Below are 21,176 nucleotides of genomic sequence, written 5' to 3'. Positions count from 1 at the left end.
GGAATGAATTAAGTACTTCACCCAAGGTACCAGTGTACTGAGGAGAGACTTCCCGCTCAGCATCATTTTATACACCTCTATCAAGCCCACGCACTCAACCTGTCTTTACTCTACATTAAAAAGTCCAAAATACTTCAACACTTACACATTTGGGTTTCCCCTTTTCTGTACGTTTTCCAACTCTACAATATCATTTTGGAGGTGAAGCAATTAGAACCGTACACAGAGAAAAGAGCTCATGTGGTGGTTCAATGAAGAAACATAGGAATGGGTAGCAGGATTCAATGGATCAAGGCAATTTTAAAGGATTTTTTGTGATTTCCCTCCTCTCTTGTGCAGCACCCTGCCGCCATTATTCTGGAGGATTCCCATGATGTGAAGCTCACATCTGTCATCATTCTATTGCATCAGTGGAGGGACAGCAATTGGCTACAACTCTCTGTCTTTTCCCCCAGTTTTTAAAAATATGCTTTTTTGTTTTGTGCTTTAAAATATTCAATTCTTAAAAAATATCAGTTATATTAGCTTCATCAGATACTTTATTTAGAAGTGGAAGGGTGGTTACATATTCTGAGAAAATAAATGCAATTCAACAGTAGATACAGTACTTTTAAAATATTAAACAATATTTAAACAAACCCCTTAGGAATTCTGTGTTACTCTGTACCTAAAACAATGAGGAGATGGGGTTCCACTTGAGATTGAAGAGTAAGAATGCATGTTTTTGTTGTTGTAAATATTATGTTAGATAATCTTTATCTACAAAACTGGAATGGACTTTTTATGTTTTATCTTTAGAGCACGGCAAGTTTCTTTTGCGTTTGGTGAAATTGTCTCAGGTTAAGTATTGTACAATGTTTTGAACTGGGTTTTCTTACCCATTGTTTAGAGATGAAAAGGGTGGAAAATAAACAAACTCCAAGAAATAACATTGTTCCTCATCACAGTGAAAACAGTTATTATACTACCTTTTAACTGTTGACAGTTTTCTTGGTTTTTATCATAAATTGGTAATGTTTATGTTTGACTTCTTTGAGTTATCTAATTCGGTGAAGCTCAGAATCTGTTAAAAAGAAAAAAGAGGAAATTTTAAAACTTCTTATATAGGAACCATGAGCTAAAATACAAATTATGTATGAATTTTAAATATTTGGGACTGACACATTTTTTAAAAAAATCTAAATGCTTGTCTCCATTCCAAATAGTTTGACAGATAATGTATACATTGTATACACTTTTCTTTACTTAAACTCTTTTTTGTGTTGCCTTAAAACATGGGTTATTTTGTCGTTCTAATTCTTTAGCACCATTTCCATGCAAAGCAGCAGATGGATTCTCAATAAACTACATATAGAGGCTACTATGAAGGAAGGCTACTATGGGTGAAGTCTGGCTTCGCTCAGGTCTGCCTCCAATTTATTTAAACCGGCTGCACTTGCATTCAGCAGCACAGTCCCACCTGCCCAACCCTGTATGCTTTGGCCTTGCCTGAAGGTAAGCAGGCACTGTGTGTGTGTGACCTTGCTATGGAGCTACTTAGTCATTGTATTCAGGGCCAGGGAAGAATTTGGCTGCATGCAAATTGGGCCTGTCTGGGGGATTTGCCTACCACTTTATAGCGACTGTCACAACTTGCTAGTGGAAAAGAGGCATTGAGTTGGGCCCTTTGTCTAAGTGAAGTAGTTGGGAAGGAGCCCTACCCTACTATTGATAAGTATCAGGGCACCCCAGTAAGGGGGTCCAGGGGGAAGGTGTCTGTCTGAATGCCCAGACAGGCGCTAATGGGCCATAGAACTCCCCAAATGGCATACTGGAGGGATTGCCCTGTTATTATTTATTTATTTATTTATTTATTTTTAATTGAATTTATATACTGCCCTATACCCAGAGGTCTCAGGGCAGTTCACAGAAAAGATCAACATAAAACCCACAATATATATATAATCAAAATAAAAACAACAACCTAATAACCCCCCCCCCCAAAAAAAGAGCCACATTTTAAAAGGGCATATATGATGTGTGTAATGGAGGGATCCATAACCTAGGATTGACCCTGGTAAAATATCCAGCCAGCAATCGGGCTGGTTGATGCAGGATGCATACCCAGTGCCTATGTCAAAGCCTACTGACATCTGTAATCAATAAAGTTGCGGACATTTCAATCCCAAGGTGCGGTCTCATCCTTTTTTTACTGCTTTCTGCATCTCAGGTCCAGCAACCTTAGGCTCACTGCGCCTGGGTCTCCAATGCCATGTTCATGCTAATGAAGGAAAAGGCAAGCAAAATTAAGTTTCCTCTATCTAGAATACACAGCTTGTACCTAAGTTAATATCTCAGTGTGGATCATTATTTTCACACGGAAAGAATTCTGTTATACCTTTCACTGTGAGGACAGCTCCATTGTAGCTGCCTATGGTGGCCATGTGTCCCACTTTATAGATGGCAGTCCTCTATTTGAAGACATCCTCATTTGAAGGGCTGTTTGGTACAAGTCTGGCTTAACGATAAAGACGCACAAGAAAGCCCTGAAGCTACCCATTAACATCTGTGTAGCTAGATGAGCATATGCAAACCTGTAGTTTCTATTTTGGTGAGGTGATACATTTCCTCTTTTTCTTTTTGATGATGCAGAAGTGGGAGCAAACATGCACAGCTTGTACTGACACAAGTGTCTGGCATTCAGGATACATTTAGGCTCACTGAATCAGCGGGTAATGTGTGAGAGAGGTGGAGCCAGCATTCTTTTCCCCCCTCTGCCTCATGGGAAAGATTGATTATGATGATGCATGCGAGACAGAAGATCCAGTGCGCAGCGCTGCTATTCATCAAACACTGGGACACAGTCAAGTTGTCCAACTATGGTACATAAGCATTTGAATGGTTAGTACAATTTCCCTTCTGTAACATTGCCCCACCCCATCCCCATTCATACATTTTCCTGACATGAGTCCAGCTTTATTGAAAATAAGCCTATTAAAACAGATCTGGAAGGCTATAAACAGACAATAGGTATTGAGTTCACCACTACAGCGGCCAAAGGGAGCTGCTTCAGGGTGAGCTGAAAGCGGAGGCTGTAGTGAGTTCAAATTCTACCATACGTGGACTTCCATTCTTCCCCTTTTCAAGGGAAAGGGTCACAGTGGTAAAGGGCATGCTTTGCACAAAACAGGTCCCAGGTTCCATCCATCACATCTGAAGTTAAAAGAATTTGGTAGCAGCGACTCTGAAGAGCTGCTGCCGTTTGGATGAGATGGACAGTTTGACCTGGTATGAAGGCACTTTCTTATGTAACAGAAAAGTTTGATGTTGTTGGTATGCTTCCGTCCTCTGACATTAGTAGGGTTGCAGCAATTTACCCCAAGCCTAAATTTGTCCCTAAATCTTTAATGCCCTGGGGAGCCCCATATCAAATTTGGCCCAGTTCATGCGACATCTGCATCCTGCTTCAGTGTGGCACACCATACTTACTGCACATCATATCACACCTGCTGACACTGTCATAGCCAATTGACATTTATAAAAAAAAAAAATCTTGTAGCTGCATATCGTCAAGAAAAACAACATTGTTTTAGGACCTCTTATCTCTTAGTTCCCAAATATCCTGTTTCTTCAAACTGCAGTAGCCAGGACCAATAGAAACCTCTTCCTGCCACTGGCTGACTTCATTTCCCAGAGTTAGCACAATCTCATCCGCTCTAAATAACTTCATCAAAACTCCTTTCTGGTCAGAGTGAAGCAATAATTATTATTGGTAATTATTAGCGATCAATAACCTAGATCACATTATGGCGAGTACTATTAAGGTAAGAAAGTGAATGCCTTTTTATTAGACTTTTTTCAGAATTGTTTTTTTTTAATTTCCTTTCTAAACACCAGTAAGGTAGAATTGGGCAACACCCCCGCAGCCACAATAGAGGACAAGTAGATTTCCTTTGTACTGCCTAGTAAATTTCCTTTTTCCTACTCCCTGTCCACAAGCCTTAAAAACTTGAAACTCAGAAAAACTTGGGTGTTTTTTTTAAATTCACCATTCCGTGCTCTGGATTATACTTGCAAAGCCCTATTGTGGGAAGAGCTTCTGAATTTTCTTGTTGTCTTCATTTTAAAAACAAATTTTGGATATGTATCTGATTTGGACCTTGGACTGCTGTAAGGGAATGGGGGAGTAATTGTTGAGAAATTAAGTGATATGTTTTCAGGTGCTTTTAAAAATTTCCTTTATTTATATGGAAGCAAACATATTTAAATAGAAATTTAAATTTTGCTCCCGTTTGGAAATTGTTGATTTTGTTTTATAGACATTTTATCTAATATTCAACAGCTTTGTCAAATGTCACTGAAGTAATGATAGCAATTTAGTTAACTTTTTAGAATGCCTTTTTGGTTGTTGTTGTTTTTAATTTGAAGCTAATAAAAATTTGTTGAGGTTTATGACTTTAGCCTGAACATTATTCTTAGCTACTTTTAGAACAAACTGTGCAAGGTGACAGTTTTGTGGAGGTTTCGATTATTTTGTTGTACATATAAATAAGCAGTTTGTGCCTCTGTAGTAGGAGGTTTTGTAGCTCATACTACATATTTGACAATAAGCTAATTGCGGAAGAAACAAACCCTGTGTAATTAACAGCCTGATGACAATGATATAGGATTTATATTGATGAACTCTCTTTATATGCCTACATACAGAGATCCACTATTTCATTCACAGCATTAACTTTCTTTATACTTTTCTGAAGCTTTACATAATATATTAGCAACCAAACCAGAATAAACAGCACAATCCTAACCATGCCTACTCACTCCTTCTGAATTCAATGGAGTTTTACTCCCAGGTAAGTGGGGCTAGGGCTGCAGCTTTAGAAATTTAAACTGGTGTTTGGTTTCACAATAATGACTGTTTTACTTGGTTTGCTATTATTTATTAAATGTTTTGTATCCCCAAGTACTGAAAATACTTTCATGGAGATAATATTAATTGTGGGGTTTGAAAACGCTCTTCTCTCTTTTCTAGTCAGGCATGTTTTTATGATTCTGCATAGAGATCAAAATCCAAATTTGCTTTGCATTGATGCATTGAAAATTAAATGTGTAGAACCCATATAGCAAAAGATGAAAAATTCAAGTATATCAACCTTGTTGTGAGCATCAAGCTTGAAATGAAGATCTTAAGTCTTTTAGGATTAGATTTACAGATGCATAATTTGATCATGTCAAGACAAACAACTAGCTACAGATGGGATCTTTGATTGGGTCAACTTGTTTAAACTAAAAATAGCTTGTCAAGTCTGTTTACTGTCTCTACATTGTTGTTGCTTTAAAAAAACAACCACAATACACTAGCGAGTATTGTGTTTAAAGTTGATGACATACTTGCATGTCTTTTGGCATTCAGTTTGCTCTTGCTAGCTCCTATTAGTACTATATAGGACCAAACATGTCAACAATTTATCTAACAATGCAATTGGCATTTTATTAGTCAATACTTCTGCAAGTGTACTGTCACATTGTTCCTTTTCTTTCTTTCTTTCTTTCTTTCTTTCTTTCTTTCTTTCTTTCTTTCTTTCTTTCAAAACTTTGGAGTTCGATACCTTAGAGAGGAAAAGTTCTTAATTCCTCAGTAAACATTTTATTTACAGCTGAAATTACATATAAAATTACACACATTTGTGTGTTTTGGTTTTACTGATGGTGATGGGACTATGAGGAGAATTAAATGTCTTTCTGCGGGTTCAAAATTAATCTGTACTGTAAGAAGTATAACAAGCTATATTCTCAGTTTATAGGCATTGTTGTGTGGTTGTTGTTGTTTTGTAAGATAACCTGATGGTTGTTGCTTCTAAGAAAAGATGAGAATTCTAGTCAATTTGCATTTAAAAATACAACTTGATCTGTGTCCCAAAAAGTATGGGTATTCCAATTAATACCACTGTGCAATTATTTACACTAATCTTACCTCAAAAACAAAATCAGTGTGTGTTGTGGTGTTGCTTAATAGGCATTTTAAATAGCCCATTTCAGCACCTAATGCTCTATGTAGTCCTAGGTACTAAAGTGTCAATATGACATACAAATAATAAACATTGGCTTTATTAGTCAATATTGACATCAATTTATATAGGCATGCAAGCACATACATCATGCTTTAAATATGTGCAACCAGACTTTGTCATATGCGCATAAAATAAATTAAGTCCTGAACCACGGATCCTGAAGTAGTTTCATCCATTTCCACCAGGCTTTAGTGAGACTTTTTGCAAACAGTCTGCAAACTGCAGTCTTGCTAACATAATCACTACAGCCATAAAGCCTGGAGTGGGAGTCATATGTATTTAGTGTTTTTGAAGAATATTAACCCCAGTTGCTTTTAATAAGGGTGCAAACTGCTTTGTAGCAGAAGGTTATGAAATGGTAATAGTTTTGTGGCGGGGATGTTTTGCCATAATTCGGTATGATGCATGGATTGCACCCCTATTCCATTTATTATATCTTATTCCCGTATCCTTATTTAGATCAATTGGATGTTCTCATTGCCATCTTTACAACATATATAAACCCAGTGACTGTAGACACCTTATAATCTGTAAAAGGAACACAAAGTAATACACATCAAGCTTCCATTTTTATTTAGCATAGAAGTCAATATTGCTAGTTGATTAGAGTAAAAATAATTATGCTGATGTTTCTTTTTCCTTATTCAAAAATGGTGGGATAAAGGTTAAAAAAATGCTTGCCTTCAATTGGATTTTTTTCCCATCAGCAGGCTGTGCTACCTTGCTTCCCTTGGCAGATGCATTTACAGTTTTGTAATAAAACATATTTTAATGAGTACTGCATTTTCTGAAATGGCATACTGCATACATTTGTGGCTAGCTGTCTCAGTTTAAGCCACCCAATATACCTTGGACCATGTAAATAGCCAGCTTTTAATTGCTAGTTTCCTTTTTTGTGGTTGGTTAGGACGCTCTGCTATTTGAGATAAAATGTCTATGTAATTAGAATAGTAATGTTTGAGGTTTCATTAGTCGTTAGAGATATCTAATTTGATTTCTGCATAATTCCTTTGCTGACAATATCAGTTTATGTAATTCAATCTCAATTACAATAGCAACATTTGTTTATTTCTAGTATAAAAAAGAATGTCCTGTATTTCTTAGATTATATAGCTAATTCAATTAAGGAAGATTGGCCCATTCAGAGAATGGAAAACATTTCTATGAGAAGGTAGGTTTGATTACAATGCAGTAGAAGTCAGCTGTATGCAATTCTTTTTATTTCTCATCCCTTATTTTTGCTAACATCATTGTAGACCGTTTGCATGAAAACCGGAATAAAAGGTTTTCACTCCTTTGCTGTGTAGCTCATCAGATAGCTTGGCAGTCCAATTAAAATGCATGAACACAATGGAGAATAGCTTAAGTGTCGTTGAAATATATGGGACTGAGGCACATGGTTAAGAGGCATGCCTTTTTAATGTTCTCTGTACTGTACCACTTGGACACCCTGGAACTAATGAGCCTTTGTGATGCAAATAAGTATAATAAGAATTTTGTTTCATTTAGTTTAACAGTTTGCTTTGACACTGTGGCAATCCATAGTGTGGTCCTGAGTTCTTTTTAAAATAAGTATCAGGACCATAATTGTTTCTCGCTTAGAGATAAAAAAGCAATCAATAATGCACTTGAATCAGGGCCAGATTTAGGTTTGATGAGGCCCTAAGCTACTGAAGGTAATGGAGCCCTTTCTATGTCCAGCTGTCCTTTGTCAACAACAAATTGTCACTGCTTTATTTGTGTTGAATATATGTTATATGGTAATTTATGGACCTAATAGGTATCGAAAGCCATTTACACATAACAAAATATGAATTTTATCAAAGTAATTGTTGAACTGAAATACAATTAAGAAGAAGTATATTAATAGTGAAATACAATTAAGAAGTAGTATATTAATACTGAAATAATTATTAAGCTCTAACTTAAAAAAAAACCCTTTACATTTTTTTGGGGCCCCCAGGAGAGTGGGGCCCTAAGCTATAGCTTGTTTAGCTTATACGTAAATCCTGCACTGCACTTGATGTATGTAGCAGGAATGAATTTTATTTATAGCATACTAAATCTTAACTCTTTTTAAGGCACTCTTAGCCAGTGTTCCATAAGCACATGAGGTGGGGAAGTGGGGATGAATGCCCCAGCTCTAGATCACTGTTCTCATTGCCTCTCAACTTTGGAAGGAGACTATATGCAGCAGGGGTATTTTTGTATCGGAAAAGGTACTCCACATTCCAAAAATCTGAGAAATCAGGGTCCCAAAACATGTGGGGAGCTTCCATGTACACAAAATGATCCCTGGTACAAAGGTTTGCATTCCACGACTTGGAAGGTGAGGAGGATAGTGCTGGTGGGGAATAGAGTTAGCCTGCTGATCTCCACTTCTACACTCTTATCTTTGCTGAGCACCCAATAACAAAGCCTAAGAGGGCTTATTCTTGATTAGACTAAGGATGAATTTGATCCAGATATTTGGCTTTCAGGCGAATGAGAGTCTCCAAGCACAGAGCAGATGATAAAAAAATGTCTAGTGCTTGGTTTATTTTCCAACAGAGTCATATTTACACAGAATGCTTTTTAAGAGGTGTGTGAGATTCAACGAGATTTAGCAAACACAGGATTAAATTTATCAATCAGAGGAGAGACGTGGATCTGAAAAGCAATGCAAGGGCTCTAAAAAATGTTGAGGAAAATAATAATTCTAAAAAAACCTACAAATATCCCAATGTTGGATTGTACAAAACTGCAATCCAATGTTGTATCTCTTACAAATAAACATGAATGATGAACAGAGTCAAGCAGAAGAATCCAAACTCCCAATCCGACATGCTGGAGGAAGATCGGATGGAACAGAAGAGTACTTCAGCCCTGCTTGGCTCCACCATCATCCACAGGCAGAGATGCCCCAACAATGAGAAGCACCCCAATGCCCTCCCCAAAAGCTGGCAGCAACAACCAGTATAACCCCCCCAAATGGGATGGGGAGGAGGCAGAGCAGGGCTGTTGTATGGACTGCTAGGTTCTGAGCCAGTTCTGCTGCCAACCCATTCTTCTTTGTTGTGCCACCCTGTGAAAAGCTCGCAGAAAACTAGTTCAGTGTGGTAAAAGCTGCAGAGGAAAGAGAATCTTAGTCATAGTCCACTAGAATAATGGTTTGAGTTTTCTCATATTTCTGTTGGGAACGAGCCTGACCCCTGATGTGCTGTCTTCTCTTCCCTACAGCCTCAAGTATAAGTCAATCCCAGTTATATATACTTTGGTGCTAAAGAGTCTTATATGGAGTTGTAAGCAGTAGAACAGCGCGGACTTAGCAAACAGGCAAAAGGGTATGGCTCTTATCCATTGATATGGCCGCCCAGAAAGATACACATACAGCTGAGACAATGCAGTGTTGCATCCATAGAAGGTGGCGTGAGGACCAGTGGCCTTTTGACACCTTTCGTTTTCCTCTCATCCTTTCAACTCCCCCCACCCCATGTTCCTGTGGTTGGTTACTAGTGCATTTTGGTTACATTCCCACCCAAACTTGTTACCCAGCTCTTCCTACGTGCTCTCTTCTTCATGCAGCCCAAATACATAGTTTATTACAGTAGTCAATGGGAGAGGAGTCATAAAGGCACTCCTGTTGGATCATGCCTCCGCACTCTGGGTGGCTTTCCAGTAGCTAGGCTGTGCGCATGTTGCAGACATACTGTTTTCTCTGTTAATAAACCAGACCTGAATTTTTAGGGGGGGGGAGAATACATTCGTTTGTTTGTTTGTTTACTTGTAAAGATAGCATTTACTGTGCTACCAAGAACCATTTTTAGAGCAAGCTTCTCCTTCTTTGCTACCTAGCTAGCTAATTTAACAAGTCTCCACCTGTACTAGATGACGTATTTATTATTTATTTCACAAAAATTATATACTTGATTGTAAAAATTAAAGAATCCTCAAAGTAGTTTGCAACAGCATATAATCAGCACAGCTTAAAAGAGACAACAAACTATTCCCACAACAGCCCCTGGAGTGCTGTGATGGTAGAAACCACCACCCCCAGCCCCACCACTATTTAGTGTTTCATCCTGAGGTTAGCTCAGGTGAGTGACAAGTGGAAGGGTCTGTATTTGTTATAGAGACTTAACTAGAACATGCCCCGATTTTATTAGGCAACATCGTGATGGAGTGAGTTCCTAAAGTATTGTGGTGGATTACTTTTCCCCTAGCAGGGCTACTATGCCTTTGAAAGCTGTGTAACAGGCAGCAGAGTACAAGGCAAAGCTTTACTCATCACTACATTCTCCAGCTGGGCATGAGAACAACTTTTCTGCTATGGAAAGAGCTCTCTATTCCATAGGACTTGTCTTGGGACAAAAATATGGCAATTCCACATAGGAATAGATGGTTTCCCACTAGTCCCTGCTGCTAGAAGACTTGCTGGTGGTCTAGTGGGTGAGGTACACCCTGTGCCTCTCTTAGTGCTGCAGAGTTGACCAATTGCCAGTGGATAGCAGCTGCAACAGATGGTTCCTGTGACTACATGTTTATTAGGGGTTGGTGAGTAAATATTTGAGAAAGGTACTGCTACCTAGGTGCTTTCTCATTCTGCATGTCTTCAACCAGGCCTTTGGCTGATTGACATCTGATGTCCTTTTAAATGTATTGTGGAAGAGTGAGGTTATTGGTTTGTTTCTGTTCTTATTTCTGTTGTGTATTTTGTGTTTTTCATTTTGTAATTTTATGTTGTGAACCACCCTGAGATCTAGAGGAATAGGGCGGTATACAGATTTAATTCCAGTTCCTCACTCTTCCGTTGGATGTGCAATCAACTGATGTTTGCATTGTGTGTAAACCTCTGAGGCCAAGAACCTGTAAGAGTTAAGAACATAGGAAGAGCTGCTATTGGATCAGTCCAAAGGGCATTCTAAAGCATCACTGTGTTCTCACTAAGCCCAAAGCAAGACATTGGTGAAATAGGCCTCTGCTCAGAACACAAGTATTACTCATCTACATTGATTTCTCTGGTTATTTGTGCTTAACCTTGTTTAACCAAAGCTCCCTGTCACCAATGTTCTCTAGACACCAGTGCGGAAGGTGGCAGGGGGATAAAAAAAGAAAGTCATCTATGTGCTGTGATCCTTTGCTGGTTTCTCAATACTGCTGGATCTATGGCATGATTGGCCACATTCGGATCCCTACTACACTATCACAATTTCACTATGCTATCATAACTTTTAGTTATGTCAGCATAGGGAGATTTGCGTGCACAGTTAGTGTGACTTTAGGATAGAATTACACCATTAGACAGGTGGACTCATGAGCACGTAGCACATCTCTTGGCTTGCTTTTGTGAGTCATTCAGACCTCTTTGTTCCACAGGAACAAATGGTCCCTGTTTGGGGCTTAAGCAAGTCTGGGTTGCCTGTTTGGTATCAGGGGAGGAAAGAGAGAGCAGAAAAGGGCTCATGCATGGGTGACCCTACTCTGGATTGTCTTCTCAATGTCTACTGCAATTCCAGTAAACAATTCTTATAGAATGCTGTTCATCCACATTGCTAGTATTTATGTGCATTGATGTAGTTTTGGCCTTGGACAATAGAAGATGCCAAAATAAGAAAGGTAATTCCTTACTATGAGTTGAGCTCCAGGTAGCAAGAATTGCATTCTAGTGATTGTTAAAAACATAGCAGGCTCCCCTTACTAACAAACACTCTTTTATATCCTCCTTGTTCCTTGTCATATAATAGATAACATAAAAAATTTCAAAATAGAATTTATATGCAGTGTATAGTCTACACTTCCTACATAACAAGGTGGGAGCAGAACCATAACTTATTATATCCAGGGAGCACTAAACTTGTGAACATAACAAAAGTTCTTTCTGAACCATTAGACTCTAAACGTTTCGAGGCTGCATAAATCCTTTGTTCCATCTTGGCTGTTTTTCTCTCTCTTTTATTTCAAAATTGGAAAGTTTTTTCTTACTTTTTATTGAATACTTCACTTAAAAAGTTTATTTATATAACAAAGGTTGCAGAAAGGTCCCAGCATTGGAAATTGATGGAAGTTAAATAGGTAACGATAGTCTGTTACTGCAGAACCAGGACCCAGTACAGCCAATCTTAAACATTCTTAGTTCAATGACTTATTTCCATGAGAGAATTATGTGTCCTCCTTTCTAATTCTGCAGGATATAAAAATCTCTGGCCAGATTATTCTCCCAATCAAACAAATGGCATCCTTCGTTTTCTCCAAGCTATTGTGCTGTGTTGTGTCAAAAATCTAAGGGCAATGGCTAGCAACACACAATACTGTGAACAATCCACCCTAGTGTAGCTGTTGCCCATCAGTTCTGTAACCCCCATTTCATTGGGCTTTTTCATGAACCACACTGAGGTGTATGTAGATTTCATGGTAGCAGCACTCAGAAGATTACATTCCCATGTCTTTGCTGTCTTAGATCTTCTCTTAAACTTCTAGACGTTGCTAAACAAACAGCTATTCTCTTGAAGAAACAGTGCTAAAAGAAGCATGATTAATGAGACTAATTTGATTAAAAGTGCATCTTGATTGAGTTATTAAGCATGTTCAGACAAATGGAATTTGAATGCTATCCCCCAAGGGAAATGTAATAGTTTTAAAGGGTCAAATTTGTTTCTTAAAAATTGCATTCATAAGGTAGGATGAAGGCCAAAACTTCCTATTCCCCTTTAATATAGACCAGCTGCAAATCTGGGTCTACTTAAGTATGTACTACACTATATAGCTTAAGGTTAACAGCAATTCAGTCACGCCGCGATAAAGACAGCTTAACATGTGTACTTGTGAGCAGTGGCGGACTTCAGGCTCTCAAATTTCAACGATGCCCTGTGTGACGCTCAAATTTGACACTCCTCCTCACCTCTGATGCTCCATTCTACAGCCTTGTTTTGGTGCTCTTTGTAGTGCAGCACCCAGTGTGACTACACCAGTTGCACTACCCTAAAACTGTCTCTGTTGTGAGAGGAAAAGATGCATTTAGAGTAACATCATTAATGAAGACTCAGTACTAATGGTAGCTGTAAATAATTGCCCAGAATTGAACATATGTACTGCTGCACCCAGTGCAATGTTACAAGGCAACATTATTTGAGGGCAAAAGCGGATAAACCAGCATAAATTATTCTTATAGCACATGAGTTGCCAGTGTGGTGCACACAGGTGCACAGTCACCTGAACAGACTTTCCACAGAGTCCCATTCCTTCTGTCCCTCCCCTTGGCTGAAATTAGGCTTGAAAGAAGTCTTCCATTAGCTATGTTGGAAAGCTTTGTTGAAACTCAATTGCAACAGAAGAGGGGTGACCTCGGGGGTCCCAACTGCAGAGGTAACATGTCACTTCCCAGGTACGATCCCCTCCTTGCTATAATTAGGCTTGTAAAAGCCTTCTACTGGCTCTTTGAGGGGGGTGGTGATCTTCCAGGAGTTTGCATCTGTGGAGAGATGGTTAATTCTTACTAGTTGTACTCTATTATGCCTGTTGGGGGGGGGAGAGAAGCAAAAACACTTTTCCCAAGCCTAATTTCTGGTTTGGGAGAGTGAGTGTGCATGGCTAAACTGTCCATGGCAATACAAAATGGGCTCAAAAACTTTGGGCACCCCATTACAGTGTTTGTGCTGGGGAATATGTTTCCATTCCTAGCCAGTTTTCCAGAATGCCTTGAGTAATTTATCCACTTCCTGCTTTCTGCAATTCCAAAGGACAGGGGGTGTCTAGATACAGTGGTGCCTTGGTTCTCAAACTTAATCCATTCTGGGCGTCCATTCCAAAACCAAAGTGTTCCAAAACCAAGGCACACTTTCCCATAGAAAGTAATGCAAAATGGATGAATCCATTCCAGACTTTTAAAAACAATCCCTAAAACAGCAATTTAACATAAATTTTACTATCTACCAAGACCATTGATCCATAAATTGAAAGCAATAAGCAATGTACTGCAGTCACACAATCAATCAATGAGTAGCTGAACTAGGTTCCACACAGTCGCAAAAACAAAACAAAAAGAGCCGCAAAAACAAAAATGTAAAATAGATAGCACTCAAAACGAAAGTGTAACACTCAAAACGGAGCACATTCAACTTCTGGAAAAAGTTTGCAAACTGGAATACTTACTTCCAGGTTTGCAGTGTTTGGGTTCCAAGTTGTTTTAGTACCAAGGCGTTTGAGAACCAACGTACCACTGTACATTCATAACCTGAGACATTACATAATCCAGTCTAGGTTTTGCTATTTATGTATTAGGCCTTGGAATGAGTTATTTATCAGAACTGTAAAATGCCCATTAATCTTTGGATGAAGGGTGGTATATAAATTTTATTATAATAATAATAATAAATCTGTTTGAGCATAAATACTGATAAGTCTTGTAGTGCATTTAGTAAACCTTATTGTGGCATATTTTTGGGGACTAGAGTAGGCTTCCTCAGTGTTTGTTGACTTTGCTGCAAAACAAATTAATACAGCTGTGCCTCTGGAAGCTGTATGAGCCAAGGGTCTCTGTGATTCGGGCGCCTACATTTTGTAGAGACTTTGATCCACACATAGTTTGTTTGCACATCAGTTCAGAGGAATACATGGAGCTTGCAGAGAGGCCAGCAAGCTCGATTCTGCCTTGCTCATGCGCATGTGGACACAGGATTCCAAGTAGGAAAATAGCAAGCACCGCCTGTTTCCCTGTGTTGTTTGCCTTCGTTCTCCTTTGGTTTTCCGTCCATCTTTGACTGAGTGTTTTGACTGGGCGTCCGGTTGCTCACTACATTTTGCTGCTTTTCAAGAATTGGAATGTACAGCTATGCTCTATCACTCTCAGAAATATTCTGATCAGAGTTTTAAAGTGGTACAGAAAGGCAACATGAAGATTTGGTGCCTAATTACAGTCCTTAAATTGAGGGCGGGAAGGAGGGTGAAAGTAAGGGCAAAAAAGACACTTGAGTAACATTCTAAACAATGGGCCGTCACTGGAATGCTGAATGGAAACATCTCATCCTTTTTTATTAGACAGAAAGCAAACAATGCTATGGAATTTGAACAATGCTGTAAAGGTTTGTCGTAAACAAGATACCGTTCTTCATAGGAATTTGCCATTCTTGAGAATATATATGTATATACCATATATGTGTGTATGTGTGTGTGTGTTTATTGCTGTGATAAACAATAAATACGCTGCCACAGCACTTATGATGATAATGAGCCCGTAGACAGATACTTCCTGCCTCCATTTCCTATTCTGATAGCTCACCAGATCAGGGAGTACCAATAGAGGAAGTTCTTTGAATTGGAACTTCCTCTTCACTAATATCAGGCTGTATTCCTAACCCCACATACCTGAGAGTAAGCATCAATGAATTCAACAGGACTTACTTTTGAGTAGACATAGTTACGATTATCTTGTAATTCATTGAAAGGCTGTTCAGAAAGGTCCAAAATAAACTTCTCACTTCTTTAGATTTAGAGCACAAAACTGGAAACTTTTGTTGATCCATAGCAATTTTTAAAAATCATTATTAACTGATTTAGAACCAGCTTTTAGGGCACAGCTGCCCTCCCAAGGAAAAACAAACATAGAAAAATATCCCACTAAAAACCACATAAAGGTAAAGGTAAAGGGACCTCTGACCAAAACTGAGCAGCAGTAATTAATACGATAATGGTTATTGATTAGAACAGTTAATAAAGAAAAGAAGCAATTAATTAAAAGCTAATAATGATAAAAAACATTAACGTTCCCAAAAATAGAGCTATGTGTATTATTTGAGGAACAGACTTCCACAGACTTGGGGGCTTGGAACAATGTACAATGACTGATCTTTTACTGATGTTGTATATGATTATGCTTATAAAATGCTTTTTGCTTCTGTAGTTTGGTATTAATGTATTTAGAGACATTATGTTAAACTCAGTATTTAGAGACATTATGTTAAACTCAATATTAGTGCTGCTCAGAGTAAACCCACTGAAATTACTAATTTAGGCCCATTTACTCTGAGTAGGACTAACATTGGCTACAACCCACTTTTATTTTTATTTCCTGAGAGAAAGAAATATGAAAAACATTTACACTTAGGAAAAAAGCAGTAAACTCGGATTCTGTAAAGTGAACACAATATTTGTTACTAAATGTGCTCATGTCTGGTGTACTTGTCTGCACCACAGAACAAGGAATTCAGCTTGATTGTGTCTAAATTTGGCACTTGGTGAGGATAAAACCAAATTAGAAAGTGGTTCTTCATTAAACTTCTTTATTTTCAAGTTAGATATAACTCCGTTTTAGTGGCTGATGGGCTGGGCAATTTTTATGGTGTTTTTAATTATGCTGTTTGTGTAATATAAAATATTTTAATGCTTTTATTTAATATACATTATGGTCTTATATTATTTTTTGTTCAACATCTGGTGAGCATTTTTGGTGAAGAGTGGTATAGAAATTTGCTGTTAAATAAAGAAGAAAAGAAAATCCACTAGTTTGAGATCAAATCATGAAGATACATTTATTTAGACAGCACAACAAATAGAGATCAGAGTCATGTCAAAATGTTTGTAATTCTCAATGCATCTACAGCAGGGAGTATGCACCGGGCTTAAGATCATGTTGGTAACCTCAAGTATGTTCCAGGAAAGTATATACCAACCTCAGCCCACTTTAAACTGGTGGTAAGTACTTTCATGACCAATATATGCCTGACTATATCAGCTGACTGGTTTTTTAAATGAGTTGTAGTTTGTCATACACATTGTTAGTCATGCTTATAGTATCCCCATTAATGGGCATGACAAATAATTTCAATGGGTCTACTCTGAGAAAAGTTTGGTTACATACAAGCCATAATTTGGAAAACATTCCCAGGATCACTTTAAATTTCCCTCTGGGACTTAACTGTTAGTAACCTGTTGCACATAGCAGTAGTCATGGTATTGAAATGTGACTGCGTAGTCTACACAGAAACTGGGGTTGCCTTTAATGTTGTTTATAACAGTTGGGCAGAACTTGTCAGGTGAAGGTTAATTGCACTCCAGTTAAAGCAGTTCTCTGCACAGATGGGTTATCAGGACTGAACACTCATTACAAGATTAATCTCATTTCCGACAAGACTTCCCTTTCCTTCAACTGATTTTGCTCAGGCATTGGACCTGTCATCAGCCGTTAAGAGAAGGGTGGATTACCTCTGGGATATTTAATGCTTGTGTGCCATGAAACAATACAAAATGTGTGTCATATCGGCAAAGAACATCTTTAGGAGACAGCACATTTTCATAGCATTGTGAAGGTCGAGATTCATAAACAACTGAAACAATTGCAGTGCTTTGAATTAGCTCTTTTAATGAACCCAGGTTTAAGCAGATTCATCTTGAGATCTCCTTTCAGATGTCAGTGCTGTTCCAAACAGATTGTGGATTTATGAGTTTTGCTCAAAATATTTTGCCCTGATAGCTCACAAAAACCATCGAACTATCCATTTTTGGAAAATGGAAAGCAGGACAGTTTCCGTTAAAAGTTGTTTTGGCCAGAAGCAGTTGTATAAATATGGAAATGTAAGGATGCCCAAGTTCATGCAAGCATGATTAAAAGGCACAGGAGCAACACTTGGGGAAATCACACTCTGAAGATCTAAAGGAGCCTCTACATTATCTTGCACACCTGCTTCTTGAGTTTTATTTTCAAACTAGGTAGGCTTCTGTTTTCTCCACAGGCTGAATATATAATCCAAAAGCAATATTGGCCAGAAAAGTAATGAGTAAAATATACAAAACAAAATCTCTCTCTCTCTCTCTCTCTCTCTCTCTCTCTCTCTCTGTGTGTGTGTGTGTGTGTGTATGTTTGCGAAAAACAGGTATCACCCAAACTGCACATGATCAGGATTTAATCCGTTAACATTTGCTGTTTTTTTATCTAATTAATGGCTACTGTATTATATTTTATTTAACAAAATGTTTTTTTCTTCTTCTTCTTCTTCTTCTTCTTCTTCTTCTTCTTCTTCTTCTTCGGTGATCACCACCCATATGCCGGTACATGACTAGGGGCCTCCAGATTTCACAGTTCTTCCCCCATTGCCATTTGCCGATCACCATGGGACTTCTTTGGGTTTGGGATGGGTTTTTGGAAGGCGCCTGTGTATGAATTTATGTGTGTAGATCAGTGCATGCTCACCAACGCACAGTCTTCGCAGTAAGGCTCTATTCCGATGGCATGGGTATCACGGCGACCAGCCGATTCTTATCTGCTGCAGCCTTCATCTGCCTTCACAGCCCTTGTAACATACCGCCTGTTATCTTCCGCCTGTTCTGCCATTGAGGACTCCTTGGATGATTATTTGTCTAGCTCCTCCCCTTTGACAAAATGTATATACTACTTGATTCATCTAAAAAAATTAATCAGTTTATTAGAGAGTTGCTGTAGCAATAGTGGCTGAGAAAGTGAGCTCTGAATCAGAAAGTCCCCAGTTCACATCTCACCTTTGCTGTGAACTCATTAGGTGGCCTTAGGAAAGCCTCTTTCTCTCTCAGCTTCAGTCCCACCACTACCATGCCTATGTTCAATAAGGGAGACAATAATACTGACTTGACTGAGAAGGTTGCTATTAGGATTAGAACTAAATAAAGCAATATGCAAGGGGTGGGAAATCTTTGGCGCTCCAAATGTTGTTGAACTATGACTCCCAGGAGACCCAGCAAGTGTGGCCAGCAGCCAGGGTCAATGTGAGTTGTAGTTCAGCGACATCAGGGAGGCCAAACACTCCACCCCCTGAAATATTCAAATGTTAAGTATTATTATTTAACAAACCATCATAGATCAGTTTTCAATGCAGAAGCAGCCCCAGAAAGAAGAGAGGTGAACTTTTAAAAAACAGTTTTTAGAGTTTTGTCTTCAGGCATCTTATTTCAATATGTGCTTTAATTTAGACACTTATTTTCCTGATTTTTTTAAAGCAGAATTCCTGAAAACAAAGCACCTTAATTCCAAACCTGATTCTGTAGTTTTCTCGTTGTTGTTGTTGTTGTTGTTAATTCTGATCTCCCATAACTTCCAATATTTCTTCGATGAAAATAGGGGCGTCCCATTCCATAATGATAATTTTACTATTTATATGCCACACAACTTATTGGGTTGCGCCAGCACTCTGGGCAGCTTCCAACATATATAAAAACATAATAAAACATTAAACATTTTAAAAACTTCTTTATACAGGATTACCTTCAGATGGCTTGGGGGTTGGATAACTCCATACCCTCCAACATTTTTCCGATGAAAGTAGGGACATACTAAGGAAAAGTGGGATATTCCGGGATCAAATAAAAAACCAGGATGGCTTCTGTAAATCAGGGACGTCCCTGGAAAATAGGAACACTTGGAGGGTCTGGCCTGCATATTCAGTAGTGGGGGGCACTTGCCCAGATTAGATTGAATATACTTAGAAGCATGCTATATTTTTAATACTACTTACCGTAGGTTGCAATACCCTAACCATTTACCTGGGAGTAAGTGCCACTGAATGGAATACAACTTACTTCTGAGGTGGCAGGTATAACATTGCATGGTTAATGTGCTTAGAATTAGAATGCCAGTCTCCCTATCACAGTGGTTTTGAACCAGTGTGCTGTGGCACCCTGGGGTGCCTTGAATAGTGGTTAGAGGTGCCACTGGCAGCATGGACGTCCATACCTCCTCCCTTCCCTCCCTCCTCTGATGCCCTCTCACACCAATGGCCCTGGCTACAAGATCTCCAGGCGAATGTTGCCTCTAGGGCCAGCCTAGAGGGTGCTGGTTGCCAGGAGCTGAGGCATCCTCGGAGGAAGCAAGCAAGTGGGTGAGGACCCCTGAGGAGAGGGGAGAGGGGAAGATGCTGGGGGAACCCTCCACAAGAGAGAGTGACCGAAAAGGGGTGAAGGGCAGAAGGATTGGCAGGCGAGGGGCGACATAACCGGGCTGCTGTGACTCAGAGTGTGTTTCCTCACAGGGGAGTTGCAGAAAGATTGTAGTTGGTCAAGGGAGCCGTGGACTCTAAAGGGTTGAAAACCTCTTCCCTATCATATCAAATCCTGAACACTGGTATTTATAGAAATATAGCAAAATGATAATAAAATCATTAGCTCTGCAGTCCTAGAGAAGTCAAAGGATCTATGCTAATAATATAAATGCACATAATTTTATGAGTAAAATGAGGAAGGAAAACATTGCCCTGAAATCACTGATTTTATAGATCTATGTGAAAATGGTCAGCGGATCAGCTACCTATATGAGAAAAATTGTAGGGGAAGCTTCAGGCAAGAGTAATCTATTACAGCAAATGAAAAGGAATGATAGATTTGGAAGGGACTTCAAAGGACATCTAGTCCTGCTGGTGCAGGCAATCCACTCATAGCCTCCTTAATGGGCCATCCAGCAGCTGTTTAATATCTTCTAATGAAGGAGAATGTACTACCTTACAAGGTATTCTGTTCCACCATCAAACAGCTCATACTATCATAGAAAAACACATAGCCTTATCTGGAGCTAAGTTTATTTTGGGCATTCTGATATAATCAAAATAACACAACTTGGCAAAGATCCTGCCTGCTCTGTAACTTCCATGAAACTTCAATAAATTCCAAAACAGAAAACAAAATATTAATAATACCAATCAACAGGCTAGCAAGTATGTTTACACAGTACTTCCTGTCGTGACCTCTAGCCAGCAACTGTTATTTGCTTCTGTAAGAAGCCTTTCCATTGACTTTAAAGGGTTCTGGATCTCGCAAGGACAAAAGGCAGGAGGAAAAGGGTAATAAGAGGAGAATTCTAGGCCATGCCTATGGTCAACTGCCCATAAATTATTGTGAGCACAATGGAAACAAAGATGTCAGACCATAGCAGTCCACTGAAAACCTATTTATTGAATCAAAGTCAAGAATACCCTGGGTTATTCCAGGACATGCCAACAGATTTTTATCATTTCCAAAATAGTGTTAAAGGCTCAAATCTTATCCTCATAAGCTCTGCATGTGAATTCCACATTGATTATTCAATAGTGGCACTTTGCACAATTTCAGAAGCCGTGTTCTTTAAGGCTGCTTCCCCAGAAATGGAAATCTACTGGGCAAGTCATGAAACAATAAGCCCCATCTCCATACCACAAA

General features: G+C 38.8%; 1 protein-coding gene across 7 annotated transcripts in view; it reads left to right on the top strand.

The window, feature by feature from the left end:
• The window catches only part of ERG (ETS transcription factor ERG), a 111,813-nt gene that overhangs the window by 63,859 nt on the left and 26,778 nt on the right, over positions 1-21,176 (top strand). Inside the window, exon 1 of one of the 7 annotated variants that reach the window (XM_082220631.1) lies at positions 3,667-3,803. The exons of 4 other annotated variants lie outside the window; for them this stretch is intronic. In XM_082220631.1, the coding sequence (XP_082076757.1) occupies positions 3,786-3,803 (18 nt within the window). In that variant the 5' untranslated portion in view covers positions 3,667-3,785. Of the gene's footprint in view, positions 1-3,666; positions 3,804-3,988; positions 4,200-21,176 lie in introns of those variants that run through there. 2 more of the 7 variants (XM_082220633.1, XM_082220634.1) reach the window with 2 other exon arrangements.

The sequence above is a fragment of the Podarcis vaucheri genome, assembly GCF_965113315.1.
Source record: "Podarcis vaucheri genome assembly, chromosome: 4".
Taxonomy (NCBI): Eukaryota; Metazoa; Chordata; class Lepidosauria; order Squamata; family Lacertidae; genus Podarcis; species Podarcis vaucheri.
The sequence above is the reverse complement of the archived record's forward strand: the minus strand, read 5'-3'. Positions and strand labels throughout refer to the sequence as shown.